The 16,658-nt window shown below is 44.3% G+C and overlaps 1 protein-coding gene across 2 annotated transcripts in view; it reads right to left on the bottom strand.

The window, feature by feature from the left end:
• VPS50 (VPS50 subunit of EARP/GARPII complex) overlaps window positions 1-16,658 on the bottom strand; it is an 880,308-nt gene that overhangs the window by 641,904 nt on the left and 221,746 nt on the right. For both annotated transcript variants that reach the window (XM_069211661.1, XM_069211662.1), the window contains exons 11-12: window positions 9,314-9,412; window positions 7,182-7,322 (exon numbers count right to left, since the gene is read on the bottom strand). In XM_069211661.1, the coding sequence (XP_069067762.1) occupies window positions 7,182-7,322; window positions 9,314-9,412 (240 nt within the window). The remainder of the gene's footprint in view (window positions 1-7,181; window positions 7,323-9,313; window positions 9,413-16,658) is intronic.

Here is a 16,658-nt window from a genome sequence, read left to right as displayed (position 1 = left end):
TGACGCCACTGTAGTAAAAGTGAAAGTAAAACAAGCCGATGTTTTACTTTCACTGAATCAATGCTCGGGGGAATATATCATCTCCTCAAGCACTGATTTTAACAGGAGGGGTACCACTGGAACAGGGAGAATCTCCCTTTCCCAAAGGTACCTCTGCCCAGTGGGTCCCTGGTTGGGGATCGCCGCCAGGGGGGATTGAGTGGGTGGCGATTCACGCACTAGCCACCAGGGATGGGGGAATAGCTTTTGCTCCCCCTGGGCATATGTTTTTAAATTCAGTCTTTTTGCAGCACCCTCCTCCCCCCCTCACCCGGGGCAGATGGGGCAATAGCCACCGATGCCCACTAGGCATCAGTGACTATTTCTTTTAGGAAAGTGTAGGGGCTGGGACATTCCAGAATAGGCATGGAAATGCCCCCCACCGCCCCAAAAAATGGGGAAAGACTTTTCACCCTCCCACCCCCCAGGGCAGAAAGCCCACTAGACACCAGTGAATTATTGTTTCTTTCTATATAAAAGAGAGGTGTGGCTGCCCACTAGGGCTACAGAGCTCTAAGCGCACACTAACCCAAACAGCCAAAAAAGCTCAGCACTGGGTTGGAGGGGAGGACCAGCTAAGAGGCTAAAGCTCTTTGTATATGTCACAAAGCAGTGGAGGGATTGATTCTCTTCTTTCCTTTCTAGAAAGTTTGTAACAATCTTCTCCTAAGCATAAAATCTGAATTGAAGCATCTTTCTTTTCACAAAAAATGAAGACCTGGTAGTGATCTACCACTCCCAATACCTATAGTATCTTTTACCAGAGCGCTACGACGTCCAAGTTGGCCAGCCGTCGCACTTTACAAATATTTTAATTTGTTTATTCACTTATCTCATAATAAGACATTAGTTAAGATCTAGCCAAACTCTGTTCTGGATTAGAGGTAGGGGTCAGAGCCAAACCAGTGCCCTAAGGAAGGGAATGGAGGTACAGCCTGGGGGTGGGTGGTAGAGTGGAGAAATAATGTGGTTAGTGCAGGGAAAGGATGCACCAGCAGCAGTCTGGAAGAGGGCCCCCGGCACACTCAGGGGGGCCCGATGGTGAACCAGAGGGACCCGAATGAGCCAGAAGATAGCACCTTAAAAGTGTCTACCTCCTGCAGAGTCAAGGATGAGCCAAAAAAGTTGGAGCACATCAGCTTCAACTTAGAAATGGGGTCAGAATATCAGACGACTGGCAAGGAATTGATACTTTCAAGAGCCAACTGTTCGAACAATCTGTGGTTTGGGACAAAAAAGGGGACGATGGCTGGACAGGTGGAGTACTCAAGCTAGACTTCTTGTGTTTATGCTGATATTTGTCTGTGGACTTCATCCTAGACTTGTTCGAGGACAGAGACTTGGATCAAGATCAAGAACTGGAGCAGGGATGGGCCCACAATTTAAAAGGCAGCCAGCCTCACGTTATGTGTTCTGCATCATACAGTTTTGTTTGCCTTTGGATGCATTAAGGAGCATTTTTTGCATGTCTTTGAATAGAGTTGATGCCATGACACAAAAGACAGTCATCATGTGGTCAGTAACTGACATCAAATTGAAGCAGGTAGTCTTGGGGAGAAACTTCACTATACACACGGTCACAAAAGAGCATCTGGAGTCAGTGAGCACTCACAAGTTCAGGGGTGGTGCTCCACATTATCATCAAAGGTGAAGGAAGGGAAGGAACTGATATGTATACAGAAGTGGTGCCTATACATGGTTCCGGGCTGTCACTTTCAGAGGTGGAACAAGGCTTTCAAGGAGTCGGATGGTGTCACCAATCAAGGTGCTGGAGCAATTGCTGGAAAAAGATACCTCTCCGTCTCGGGGAGAATACAAACGAAGAGAAAAAAGCTGTTAGAAGATCAGTCAGAACAAAGTTTGTGGCAAAATTGAATTATAATGTTCACTGATTTAAAGTCAGGTTTAGTCAAAGGAAAAATTGTGATTGTCTTATACAGAACCACAAGATGGCTGCAGGGCATTCCTATCACTAAAAGGACGTCATAAGTCTCTCGCTGAGCTTCAATAGATGAATAATAGGTTTTTTTAAAGGGAAGATTTGTTGTAAGACAACTCTGTAGGAAATGACCATCTTTTGGGTGATGTTCACCAAATTTTATACCTCTGGCATGGAAAGTTAAGTAGCACCTATTGTACCATTTAATACACTGGTAACATGGCTTCAGACCTATCTTTGTGTAGCCTGACAGCAGCAGCTTGAACCTTGCTGCACTGACCTCTAAAATCGCCCTTTTGATCGGAAGGAAAACCAGATTATAATCAATAAATACGTCACTCCCTAAGCGCACCTTTCTGTCTACAAGATACGGTGCACAATATTTACTAGTGAAACATGTGTGACATTAGAAATGGCATCTTCCACCAGTGACTCGGCCAAGACCTTCATAGTCACTAGTCAGGCTGTAGCGGACATGTAAGAAAAGTCGAAGTATAGATTTATTATACACTTTAAACTTTTACTTTTGACATATATTAACTAAAAGCTCTGTTTAGAGGCTTTTATATATTTAATAAAAATCCAATCGAAATATGGCGGGTGTTCATTAAATACATAGGAAATATAACTTTTAAAAAGTCAACTTTACCCTGTCTGAAGATGCTGTAGGCTAATATGGATTAGCTCCAGCAACTGCCCAGCCTGTTTCTGGCCTGAACTAAGTGTGAAAACTGCTCTTGGGGCAAAGACAAATGTCTGGGGAAGGGGATTTCTTCTCAATGCAGGAAGACCAGCTAGGGTGGGCACAGGAACTTAATTTACTTCAAAGGGACCTGTCTTGTCACGAGCAAATGTCAGATGACATCTGAAATGACTCAACCTTTGGCCAACAGACTAGCACCAAACCCAGTGGGAGGTAAGCTTACCACAGGACCGGTTTTGAATAACTTCATTGAGAGGTAAAAAAAAAAAAAATTGGATATCCATAAAAATATAATGGAGAAAAAAGGGATCCTCACATTCCTGGAGTAAACATTTTTAGGGATGAGTGTACCTCACTGACAGAGATGAGATCCACAGGTATACTGTTAAATGAAGTCAGTCATAATTCCAAAAGTGTAAAAAGATATTTGAGTCAGACCAACATCCAAACACACAATCTACAAATCAGTCACATACTACAAGGTTTTCAGACTGCAATATACCTCAATATTTTGTCAAAAAGTAAAATGGATCAAGATCAGCCCATCAAGATCAGTCTTCAAAAACAAACAATGAATTGATTGATTTTATTTTAATTCAATCACATTTCAGGCCTTTGCTAAAAATGGTAGAGGCCAGTAATTTATGACTGAGGAGAGCAGTGCAACAGACGTTTGGGTATTGATAACTACTGGCGATTTGCTCCTGGATTTACTGTAGGTGCATATACTGGTAGCGGTAGTTCCACCTGTGTTACTATTATTTGTGGCATTTTGTCAATTTTAAAATAAACCAATAGAACAATAATTGCAATTCAAAGTTTTTTGGGGTTCACTCCCACAATCTTAGAGCAGACAAGTGTGTTTAGGTGTAAGCTGTAAAAACTCCATTTCATTTCCATTTACGTAGTGCAATACAAATGGCTATCAAAAATCTTGGAAACTCTAGGCAGGTCAATTGCAGTTTGTGTGTTTTTTAATTGTTGGTTGGGAGAAGGAGAAAATTCCTTGCCCAATGTTTTGAACAAACCCATTGTTAACTGATTGTCGTACTAGACAATATTCTAATCCAGCCTGATTCTTTATGAGCCAATATCGTTGGGTCTGGTATGTTGCATTCTACTCAGGCCAGTTCTTTCTGGGTATGTTATATTTCATCAGTCTGCTGGCTCCAAGGAGCTATACCAGAACGGTTTTGCTTTTTTGAGCCTAATAAGGACAGCAGGTTAAGATGGGAACGTTCATATCTAGCCTAGTATACATGGCTTATACAGAGCTTAATTGGTCAACTTAGTTCCTGTCTCTTTTTAACATTTATCTGAAGCCAGTGATCGACATGCTCACAAACTGTGGCTTGTTTACATTCATATTCCTACAAAATACATAATTATCTATCTGTGAGTGATGTACAGAAGAGCTTTGGCCGAGAGTTGTAGAGGAGAGATGGTGAGCCTTTAACTGTTAGTCAATCAAGTATGGAGTGATGGACCTAAGTGTGCCTAGACCAGAGTGTTCCTCTAAAGCTAAGGGCAGCGGCTAAAATAACCACAGTGTAACCTAATTATCTTATGAAAAAATCTGCCAGTTGCGGGTGTCCCAAACATAGCAATAAACAGCCTAATAAGGACTGTGGTACAGTGTGCGTCTTTAAACTAAGACAGTTGCCTTTCCTGCCAATAGAGTACTAGTGCTGTATGCCTTTCCTTAATTTCTGCTTTCAGACCCCTCCTGTCTGCTTGCATGTTATATATATTTCAACATACAATGGGCCATATGTACCAAGAAGGCCTTTTGCGAGTCGGAAATAGCGATTTTTGAGAAATCGCTATTTCTGATTCGCAAAATGCAATGTATCACATTTGCGATTCGGTAATAACGATTTCTTAAAAATCGCAAATGCTATTACCGAATCGCAAATTGTGATACCGGCCCCATTCGCACCTATGGGCCTGTAGGCCCATATTTGCTAATTTTTTACATTTCCAAAATTGCGATTTCTTAACTGGAAATCGCAATTTTGGAAATGCAAAACCCCAGGGTGTTGGGGGCCTAAGGCCCCCTCTGCAGCACCCAAAAAAGTTTTTTAGGACATGTCAGGTGCACACATGCCAAAAGGGCATGTGTACTTTACATGTACATTTTAAAAATGTATTTTAAATGCATTTTTAATATTTGCACATGGTTACCACCAAGTTCAACTTGGTGGTAAATAGCGATTCCTTAATGCCCAATTCGCATTAAGGAATTGCTTCTTACATGTGCTTAGAAATCGCAAATAAGGAATCCTTATTTGCGATTTCTTAGTTAGAGAGTCGCAATTTGCAACTCTCTAAACAGGGTTGCAATTTTAAGGAATCGCTATTTTAGCGATTCCTTAAAATTGCTTTCACAATGCCTTTAATACATTCCAAAATGGCTTTTTGCATTCGCAACGGGCATTCGCACCATTTGCGAATGCAAAAAGCTTTCATACATCTGGCCCAATGTTTTATTATGGCCTGCTATTTCATATGTTATTTCATGTTTGCATTTATATTACATTACAATAATTTTCCCCAGTTTCTTAGTAAGAGTCTAGTTCATAGTTCTATCTACATATAAAATAGCACATTTAAAGAAAGATTCAGTATATTTCAGACGAACATGCAAGTGAAATCCCATTCTTTCATTTACACCTTACATCACAAATCATGGGCCTAATTTTCCTCATTGTAATGCTGAGAAATAGTATGTAACATCAGTGTGAGAGCCTCTCAGGGAGAGAACAGCTTCAGATATTCCAGAAGGAGCTTCTATGAATAACAGTCTGCAACAAAGTCAAATACTGGCCAGACACAGGGGCAGAGAGCAGACTAGAAATAATATGAAAATGATGAGCAGGTGTGCATGAGTGCCTCTGAGGAAGATCCTAACTGTAGCAAGACTTTGGTTCTAATATGGATATTAGCTAGGACTAAGGTAATAGAGAATTGATTCCATTACAGATCGTATCAAGAACCACCATCAATCATGATGCCAATTCTTATTCTATTTTCAGGTACTGCCTTCATTTTACTACCCATACTGCTCAAATCCGCATGTGCACCTTTTCACATGTGCAGCACTAAAACAAGGTATTCTCACATATAGAAAGCCTTGAAATGATAGTGTGGATTTCTTTTATGTGTGCATTCATCAGGCAAAAGCATTCTAGTAATAAACTAAATTAAAATCTATTCCTGACAGTCTCTCACATGAGTTGATTGTTACCCAACACGCATTATCTCCAGGTCAGTTGTGGGAGATGCATAGGGCAGAGCTTGTCTGTTTCTCCTACTCAGGCTGGTAAGTTGGTCCAAACCTGTGCTTGCCAGAGAAACAATCTACTTGCCTGGGTTTACAGAGAAACGTTTCACTGCAATATCACTGAGGGTTACATAATCAACTCATAGGTTTTTACTTGGGTTACCACTATGCTTTTGGACACTATGGGTTTTGCCCCTTCATGCACTGAGATTCTGTTTACAGTGCACAAAGCCTTATAATACGCAAATAAACCAACAACTTAAGAGTACTTGATCTGGAATCAAAGTTGATCTGGTGCTCGTATGGGTGAAGCATAGGATAACCATGCTGTAAGGATTCAATTGTGCCCCAGCACTAGGGAGTCGACTTTAAGATGCGATCAACTGGTCCATAGCAGAGTGTGGTGCTAAGAGACAGCCTAAGAAACCTAATTTCATCAGACCAGTCGGCCTCACACAGTTGCAGTTTTCAAAAACAAAATTGAACACCACATATGCTCCTTAGCACACACCTCTTACAGAGTAATCCTGACGTAAATCACTATGAACCAATATTTTGATCTACATGCTTGAAGTCTCTTCAAGTAATGATGCTAATACTAGCCCCTGTCCCCAGGGATTTCTAACCACACTGATTACAAACCACCGTAGACATTCCTTAGAATACATCTTTAACACTACTATCCCAATTTTAGTCCATAGGGAGCAATATTTTTAGTTACAGGTTTAAAGTCCCATCAGGCAATCGGCCAATACACACTATAATGTGAGACACTGATTTGTTATGATAAACCTGTATTGTCTTATTAAGTGTAGCATGGTGTATATTATGCAGGCCAAATATAGATGACTAGAAAAGTGCCCCACACACAGAAACACCCCTCCTCATTCTGGTAAGAGAATAAATAGATACAGATTATTTTGAGTCTAGATATGTGTGTCAATAAACTAAGTTAAAAAAAAAAATATATATATATATATATATATATATATATATATATATTCAATTTTGGTCTGGATCATGTGAAGCAGAGTTATGCAATAAGTTGGTGAGAGTGAGAGAACCAAGTTAACATGTTGATTATGCTCAGAGGTGCGCCCCAAAAGCATAATTTTTAAAACGTTGCTGTGCAGAGTTTACGTTATGTAGAAGCAAATATTGTGAATGTAAAAATCACAGCCTCAGAAGTATGTAAGATAAAGGGAACTTCCACTTACTGTGCAGAGGTCCTTGTACTGTAGCTTCTGAAATTTGGTGTCAGTGTTTCCTGCGCAGAGCTCCACATACCCAAGCACAACCTGGAATACAGTGTTGTGAATAGCCTGGGTGAAGTGCATATGAAGTTGGTCCATTGCAGTCTACATGAAGAAAAGAAAAAAATAACATTAAAAATAGGAAGAAATAAATGTACACATACGGTGCAGATCTCGATTAGTCTAAAAACCACAAGTGGCAACACATGAACTAACAATAATTTAAAAAGAAATAACAGAAAAGGTTGGTGTATATGATGCATCATAAACACAATCACATTTCCCTGGAGTAATAGAGCTCAGGCACCTATCAATGAAATACTTCATTTAATACATTAAGGCAAGATTCAAAGCTGGAATGTTTTCATTTATCTCGCCATATATCCAACTTGACAATTGACAAGACATTTTGGTAAAGCTTTAAACAGAATGTTAAAGCTAAAATGAAAAACAAGATACTGCACTAATAGACATCAACTGTAGTACTGAATGGCAACTGAAGCTTCTCTGGATAGTGTTCGACTTCATTGTGGTATTACTGAGAGACTTTGCCATATGTAATTCAGTTGTAACACACTCCAAGAGGAAGAGACGGACCCAAACTATTAGGTCAGATCCCACCTGACCAGAATCAGAAGCACTGACAGATACATGACCTGCATATCTGGAGACACGTCTCTGTTTGAAAGAATGGCAGTGGGCCAGTATCCAAAAAAAGTGTACCAGTACTAATTGAGCTTGGCCTCATTTCCTTGGCTTTTGGAAGCAACTAAACGGAAGAGTAAATCTGAGAAGCGCCAGGTATGAAAGTGACCTGTTTATGGAATTTGCTAAAGGGAAAAGAAGAGTTTATCCTTTGAATGTCTGGTGACTCGTGTATACATAAACCTGCACGACTACATAATGTATCGGCCATCAGAAATGTAATGGTTCACCACACTGCAGTCCAGTGTTTTTGAAGAAACAACCTGGTACTGGTTTTATGATCACTTCAAAAAGAGGATTGCTACATCTTGTTGGAGCTCACTCTGATGTTCTTTTAAACTCATTTGGGAATCAGAAAATGACGCATGTTGCAGAATAGTATGTTTCATGATTTTATAATGTTTGAACTCAGATGTCATTGATACTTTTCCTTCGTCCTTGTAAAGCAGATGTCAGTTAACTCACAGTAATAGTGGGTCCATTTAGTGTGCTGTGAAGTGATGTTTTTGGATGAATATATAAAAAAAACTCTGCAGCTGTGTTTCTCTGCTTACTGATGGTTGTCTATGTCTTTTACATATTTCGATTATTTAAGACTTCTCCTTGAATGCGCCAGTCTTGCTAGAGCTCCACACACACTAAAGGGTGGTCATCGTACCAAAAGATTTATCCATTCAAAAACATCAAAGGGCTTGTGAAGATGACGTATCTACTTCTCTGTGAGTATCTGAGGTAGTATTACAGAGTATACAGTTCTGGTGGAGTTATATTTAATGCCCACAATCTTCCAGACCTACTGTTTTAATGCCGGGATCTCTTCTTCAAAAAGCAAACGCTTCTTCTTCTTTGTCCTCAAGGAGAAATTCCACGATGTTACTCACTTTGGCTTACTTCAATATCTTGTCATATGCATTTGCAATACTTACAGACCTTTGTGACATACCATCTCTAATGTGAGTGAAAAAAGGACTGATCAAGAGACACTGGAGACGATCTGAGAGAGCCGTTATGTGGTTCACAGTGATTCATTTTTCGATTTATTTGGTTGGTCATTCTTCAATCCACTTACCTGGTTTTGCTATTTTTTTTCTAGAGCACAGATTAAATGTGGTTTACGAAAAAACACCATGAAGTATAGTTATTACATGTCTTTCTTGAATTCCTATACATCAGTATTAACAATGTACAGATACACCCCCCCCCCCGTATCTAGACTGTCTGTTTTCTTTCAGATCTCATCACTGGTTGAGTAAAGAGTGCTAGAAGGTGAAAACCTTTATAATTCAAGCCTGTGGTTTCCAGATGTGTGTTAGCTGATTCCTGAAAGGCTTCTGAATTGGAGTGCATAGCACGTTTTACTTTCAACATATGATATCAAAACTAATTCTCACCTGAGTCTTTCCAAGGAGTCGATATGCCTGTTGAACTTTAGTGTAGTGATTGACATCAAAATTTTTGCAGATTTTGGAGAGAGCTACATCTAGCTGTTCCTACGTAATGAAAAAGAAAAGAAACCAAGTCATTTATTTATGCACAGATTTACTTATTTAGCTGCAGTTGTATACAGTGCGGACCAGACCAAGTGCTTAGAAGAGCACTTTTCACAGGGCCATGTCACATGGTATTAAGGACATCCATGCAAGTAATACAACAAGAAGTAAATTAAAAATAGGGAAAACAGCATATCTCAAAATTAAATGCAAGTTACAGGTTACTAGCAGGAGCACTACATATAACATAGATATAAAGATCAGCACTGTTAGAAATAGGGTCCTAAATGGGGTTCTAAATTATCCTGTGCCCACCCTCTAGTAGCTTGGCACTGAGCAGTCAGGCTTAACTTAGAAAGGAATGTGTAAAGTATTTGTGCAATAAATCATGCAATAACACAGTATAAACACCACAAAAATACACCACACAAGTTTAGAAAAATATAGGATATTTATCAGGATAAAATAAGGTCAAAACAATCAAGTACACGTTGAAATATCAGTTTAGAAAATTATAAAAAGAGTCTTAAGTTCTTAAAAGCAATAAGTGTCTCTTGCAAGCACAAAGTACCTGGTTTGCGTATAAATTATCCGCAAGGGACCACAGAGGAGGAGATGCGTGGAAAACGGGGAGGTGTACGTTGGTTTCTCCGGGTGCACACAGACGATGCATCGATATTGTTCACACAGCCAGGGCCTTGCGTCGATTTCCAGCATGCAGACTTGGATCCTCTTCGGTTTGCAGGTATTTGGACGCCCGGGGAGGATGCAGAGAAATCCTGGGCGTGCAGGACAAAGTGACAGGAGCTGCCTTGGCCCGGTGGGCGATGCAGGGAAATTTCTGTCACACGGCTGGTGCTGCACCGATTCTTCTCGCAGGAAGTCAGGTTGCATCATTCCAGCTCTGCGTCGAAGTTCCGGTCGTAATGCTGGCACTGCATTAATCTCCACTCGTGGAGCCGAGTTGCGTAGTTCCCATTCAGCATGCTGTGATTTTCTCACCGCAATGCAGGCTGTCCTTCGTTTCTGGCAGGCTGTGCACCAAAATTTTGCCACAAAAGGAGTTCCTTGCAGAGATGAAGTTTTTTGGGCCCTGAGATATCAGGAGGCAAGATCAATCCAAGCCCTTGGAAAGCGCTTCTCAGCAGAGCCAGAGGGCAGCAAGGCAGCAGTCCTTTTCAGCAAAGCAGTCAGGTGAGTCCTTTGGGCAGCCAGGCAGGTCCTCTTAACAGGTTGCAGGTTCAGGTCCAGAAGTGTCTGAGATGGTAGAGTCAGAAGCCCTGTTTAAATACCCAAATGTGCCTTTGAAGTGGGGGAGACTTCAAAGAGTGGCCTAGAAGTGCAAAAGGTTCCATTTTAGTTCCACCCTGTCTGCCAGGGTCCCAGTAGAGGGGTTGGCAGTCCATTGTGTGAGAGAAGGCCACTCTCCTTTGACATGTAATTGTCAGACCCTCTACCCTCCCATCCCAGGAAGACCCATTCAGTATGCAGATGTGTGGTGGTGTGACTGAGCATCCTGTGATTGGGGTTGTCTGAATGAAATGCACAAGGGAGCTGTCAACTAACCCAGTCAGATGTGGATTGGAGACAGTATATGAGTGTAGAGAAATGCTCACTTTCTAAAAGTGACATTTCTAGAATAGCAGTATTAAATCCAACTTCACCAATGAGCAGGATTTTCTATTACCATTCTGGCCATACTAAATATGACCGGTTTACCCCTTTCAGATCAGAATCTACCACTCAAACAGTATATGAGGGTAGCCATAATGCTATCCTATGAGAAGGAGCAGGCCTCACAGCAGTGTAAAACGACTTTAGGAGTTTTACACTACCAGGACGTATAACACAGGTTTATCTCATGCCTTTTACCTACATAGCTCCCTGGCCTATGGGCTACGTAGGGCCTACCTTAGGGGTGACTTGTATGTAGACTGAGGGGACCTTACGGCTTGGCAATTACTTTTAAATGCCAAGTCGAAGTGGCAGTGAAATTGCACACAGGCCCTGCAATGGCAGGTCTGAGACATGGTTATGGGGCTACTTATGTGGGTGGCACAACCAGTGCTGCAGCCCACTAGTAGCATTTAATTTACAGGCCTTGGGCACATGTAGTGCATTTGACTAGGGACTTACAAGTAAATTAAATAAGCCAATTGGGTATGAGCCAATGTCACCATGTTTTAGGAAAAGAACACATGCACTTTAGCACTGGTCAGCGGTCGTAAAGTGTGCAGTCATAAAGCCAGTGAAATTGAGGTCAGAAAAAGAGAAGGAGGAAGGCAAAAAGTTTGGGGGTGACCCTACAGAAAGGCCATTTCCAACAAGCACTATACATAGTCCAGATATAAAATGGAGAAAGGAGTGTATGATCTACCACATGAAAAATCGTGGTCATAAATTACCCTAAATTTACAGTATTAAAGACCTTACACAATCAACAGAATGTGGAACTGATACAGTTCATCCATGGAGTAAAGTGGAGCTGGAACATTAAGAATTTAGGCCCTCATTACAACCCTGGCGGTAAATCCCACTTTCCGCCGTGCAGAAGACCGCCAAAATACCGCTGCGGCCGCGGAATTCCGCTACAGGTATTACGACCCACAGCTCGGAATCCGCCACAATACCGACACCCACACAAGTCCGCCACACCAAAGGTCAGTGATAAACTGGCGATACCAAAACCGACACAGTCATGCCAACAGGAATAATCCCACACTATCACGACCCACGAATCAACGCGGCGGTCTTTCAACCATGGTATTCCATTGCTGGTACACACCGCCGCGCTCAAAATCAGAGGCGTAGCGTGGGTTGTCAGCACCCGGGGCAAGGCAAGTAATTTGCGCCCCCTAACCCGGGGCAAGGCAAGTAATTTGCGCCCCCTAACCTGTGGATTTAGTCTCTTCCAAGATGTTGCGCCCGGTGCGGCCGGCCCCCCCTGCTCCCCCCACGCTACGCCACTGCTCAAAATGCACACATTTACAAAACACAACCACATTGGACAATTTGAAATACACACACCTGATACACATACACACACCACACCCACACACCCAATCCAATATAAAGCACACACCCACATTACCCACAAACCCATACAACCAAAATTCTGGAAAAAAAGCCAGAGAGAGAGAGACTACCTAAAACAACACCAGCATCCACAGACACACAACACCATCACTTACACAACATCCACGCACCTCAAACAACACACACCACCACATCCCCTCACACATCACAAAGACACTACCTCATGGTACCTCAAAGACACCCCAGGTTCTCTGAGGAGGAGCTCAGGGTCATGGTGGAGGAAATCGTCTGGGTAGAGCCACAGCTATTCGGATCACAGGTGCAGCAGACATCCATTGCAAGGAAGATGGAGCTATGGTGCAGAATTGTCGACAGGGTTAACACAGTGGGACAGCATCCAAGAACACGGGATGACATCAGGAAGAGGTGGAACGACATACAGGGGAAGGTACGTTCAGTGGTATCCAGACACCAGATTGCTGTACAGAGGACTGGTGGTGGACCCCCACCTCCTCCCCCACAACTAACAACATGGGAGGAGCAAGTCTTGGCAATTATGCATCCTGAGGGCCTCGCAGGAAGACTGGACTCTGGTAAGACATATCTTTACTACTCTATCCCCCACCTGCATGCCATCACGTACCCCCACTCTTACCCTCACACCCATCACCCCAACAACCCACAGATACCCCGCTAACACAACCCACACATCCCAAAACCAAGCCCTGCATGTAACACCAATGCATGTACAACCATCACCAAAGCATGTCCAGTACAGAGATTCACTCATACCCCAAAATCAACAATCACACAAGGACCAAGCCAATAATGCAAGCACAGGAGTAGAGGGTCACTCACCCATTGCACAAGATGGCACACACAGATACAATGCATTTACACCCCAACAGGACCCATACCCAGAGTCACCGGACAGGAGGTAACAGACATATCCAGTCCCCCCACAGAAGAGACCCACAGTTATGACAGCAGCTCTGCACGCCTGGATCAAGATGACCAGCCCGGCCCATCAGGGACCTCGGGCCAGTCGGTTCCCCTGACACAGTCACAAACCACCACAGAGCCTCCCCCCTCAGGAAACACCAGCACAGCACCAACCCAGCGGGCCCATCTCTCTGTCCCCAGGACACGTCAATCAGCAGTGTGTCCACCACCACAGGGAACCCAGGCAACCCCACTAACACAGGACGATCAGGGACCTGGGGGCAGTTGCAGTGGGCACACGGTTCAGTGGACAAAGGCACAGGATAACAGGGAAGCTGGGAAGACTGCTGTGCGACAGGGGGAGGACAGGCCCAGGGAACCCACTCTCCACGAGGCACTCTCCAACATCATGGGAGCTTATCACCATTCCCAGGAGACCATGGGCACGGTGCTGGCCAAGTTTCAGGAGACCCAGCGGATGCAGGAGGAACACTACCTGGGGATCAGGGAGGATTTGAAGTCCATCAACACCACCCTGCTCACCATTGCAGGGGTGCTGCCAGACCTTCTCAACACCAGGAGGGACACAGTGGCACACCAATGGGCCCCTGACACTAGCCTGGACGATGAACAGCCCTCCACCTCTGCTCATGGACAGGAGGCACCGCCACAGGAACAACAGGACAACAGAACCCCACCCCCTGCAGATGGAGAACCACCCAGCAAACGATCCCTGAGATCCAGGAACAAGACAGAGAACATTGCCAAGACCCCCGCCAGGAAATAAGGCCCCCCTGAATGTCACCCTTCTGTCCCACTATGTCACCCTGTCCGTCCTTAAACTGCCATTGCTCCACTTCCTATGCCCCTTTGGACAATGCACCTGTGAAACAAAAAGACTGGACTCTGCCATGGACATACCTCCTCCATCACCCCAGCCCATTTTACAACCCCCTCCACTTATTTGCACAGGAATAAACATACTTCAATCACAAAACAATCTGGAGTCAGTCTGTGCTTTCACTAATGTGTAATTGCAACATCTCTGAAATATAGCAATGTCAATGTACTTGTGCACATACCAATGTTACACAGCTGTAGGCCAGGAGTAAACATAGCAGAGGTCACAAAGTGGGACCCAGATCTGTGAAATGGAAGGTCAAAGTGACAAGTCAGTGTCCATACACTGAGTGAAAATGACAGACGTATGCTAGCTCCAACAATAGTATGAGATATAGGAAGCATTGACATCTTCTTACCTGTGTCTCACTGGAAGTATTGCATGATGATGTTGTTTCGGTTGTCGATATCCTGTTCTTCTGCCTCCTCTTCTTCACTGTCCACAGGCTCCACAGCTGCCACAAGACCACCATCTGGCCCATCCTCCTGCAGAAAAGGCACCTGCTGTCGCAAAGCCAGGTTGTGCAGCATACAGCAGGCCACGATTATCTGGCACACCTTCTTCAGTGAGTAGTATAGGGAACCACCTGTCAGATGGAGGCACCGTAATCTGGCCTTCAGGAGGCCGAAGGTGCGTTCGATTATCCTCTTAATTCACCCATGTGCCTCATTGTAGCGTTCCTCTGCCCTTGTCCTGGGATTCCTCACTGGGGTCTGTAGCCATGACAGGCTGGGGTAACCAGAGTCACCTGCAAATGTCGAAGGACAACTGTCAGACACACACTAACCCTTAGGGACAACCCCATACCCAGACACCTATGTCAACTGTATTGGGATCTTGGCCTCACCTACTAGCCACACCCGGTGCCTCAGGAGTTGCCCCATCACATAAGGGATGCTGCTATTTCTCAAAATGTAAGCGTCATGCACAGAGCCAGGATACTTGGCATTGATATGGGAGATGTACTGGTTTGCCAAACTCACCATCTGCGCATTCATTGAATGGTAGCTCTTCTGGTTTCTGTACACCTGTTCATTCCTGCGGGGGGGACAAATGCCACATGTGTCCCATCAATGGCACCAATGATGTTGGGAATATGTCCCAGGGCATAGAAGTCACCTTTCAGTGTGAGCAAATCCTCCACCTGAGGGAAAACGATGTAGCTGCGCATGTGTTTCACCAGGGCAGACAACACTCTGGACAGCACGTTAGAGAACATTGGCTGTGACATCCCTGATGCCATGGCCACTGTTGTTTGAAAAGACCCACTGGCCAGGAAATGGAGTACAGACAGGACCTGCACTAGAGGGGGTATCCCTGTGGGATGGCGGATAGCTGACATCAGGTCTGGCTCCAACTGGGCACACAGTTCCAGGATTGTTGCACGATCAAGTCTGTATGTGATTATGATGTGTCTCTCTTCAGTTGTCGACAGGTCCACCAGGGGTCTGTACACCGGAGGATGCCGCCATCTCATCACCTGCCCCAGCAGACGTGCCCTATGGAGGAGAACAGCGAGCAGAGAGTCATCCAACACCGAGGTATCACAATGTGTTATTTGCAGAAACGTTATTAATCCGTAATGTGCCGGTATACAGTATGTCTGTATTCCCGGCCTAGATAGGTGTGACGCAGTTATTATCCATCCCATGTGGCCCCCTGAAATGACGGCTGCCTGACCTGTAAAGTGGGACAAGGGGATATGAGGTAACGGCGCTGGCATCGTACACCGTCACGGTGTGCGGCCGAATACCGCAGCGCAATCCTGCACTGGTTAACATTGGGCCCTATGGGTCCCAGGAGCCAATGACGATGTACGCCGGCGGTGACGGTACGCACCGCTGTGGACGTGACTGCCATTTTCTGTCTGTTCACTCACTTGATACCTGACCTTCAACAGGAGAGGACCTATACTGCAAGTGTTGCTGTGACCTGTGTCTGGAAGCGACGATGGCTACAGTGTCTGGGGAAAGGGCCCCTGCCTTCACTTTGGAGGAGTTGGAGAAACTAGTGGATGTGGTCCTCCCCCAGTACACGCAACTGTATGGTCCTCCGGACAAACAGGTGAGTACACTGTGAGCATGCTGCATGGGCAATGCCTGCTTTGAGTGGTGTGGATGGAAGATACATGGGGGGCTGAGGCCTGCATGTGCGGATGGTGAGTGTATGTGCGTCAGGGCATGGGTGGGAACTGGTGGGCAATGAGTATGACGGTCCTAATGGGTGAGTAATTTCCTTTACCCCTGTACCATTCCTCTAGGTCAGCACCCACCAGAAGAAGGGTATTTGGCATGCCATCGCCAAGGACGTCCGGACCCTCGGGGTCTACCACAGACGGAGCACCCACTGCCGTAAAAGATGGGAGGA

This window comes from Pleurodeles waltl, chromosome 10, assembly GCF_031143425.1.
Source record: "Pleurodeles waltl isolate 20211129_DDA chromosome 10, aPleWal1.hap1.20221129, whole genome shotgun sequence".
NCBI lineage: Eukaryota > Metazoa > Chordata > Amphibia > Caudata > Salamandridae > Pleurodeles > Pleurodeles waltl.
This window is presented reverse-complemented; position numbering and strand designations above follow the sequence as displayed.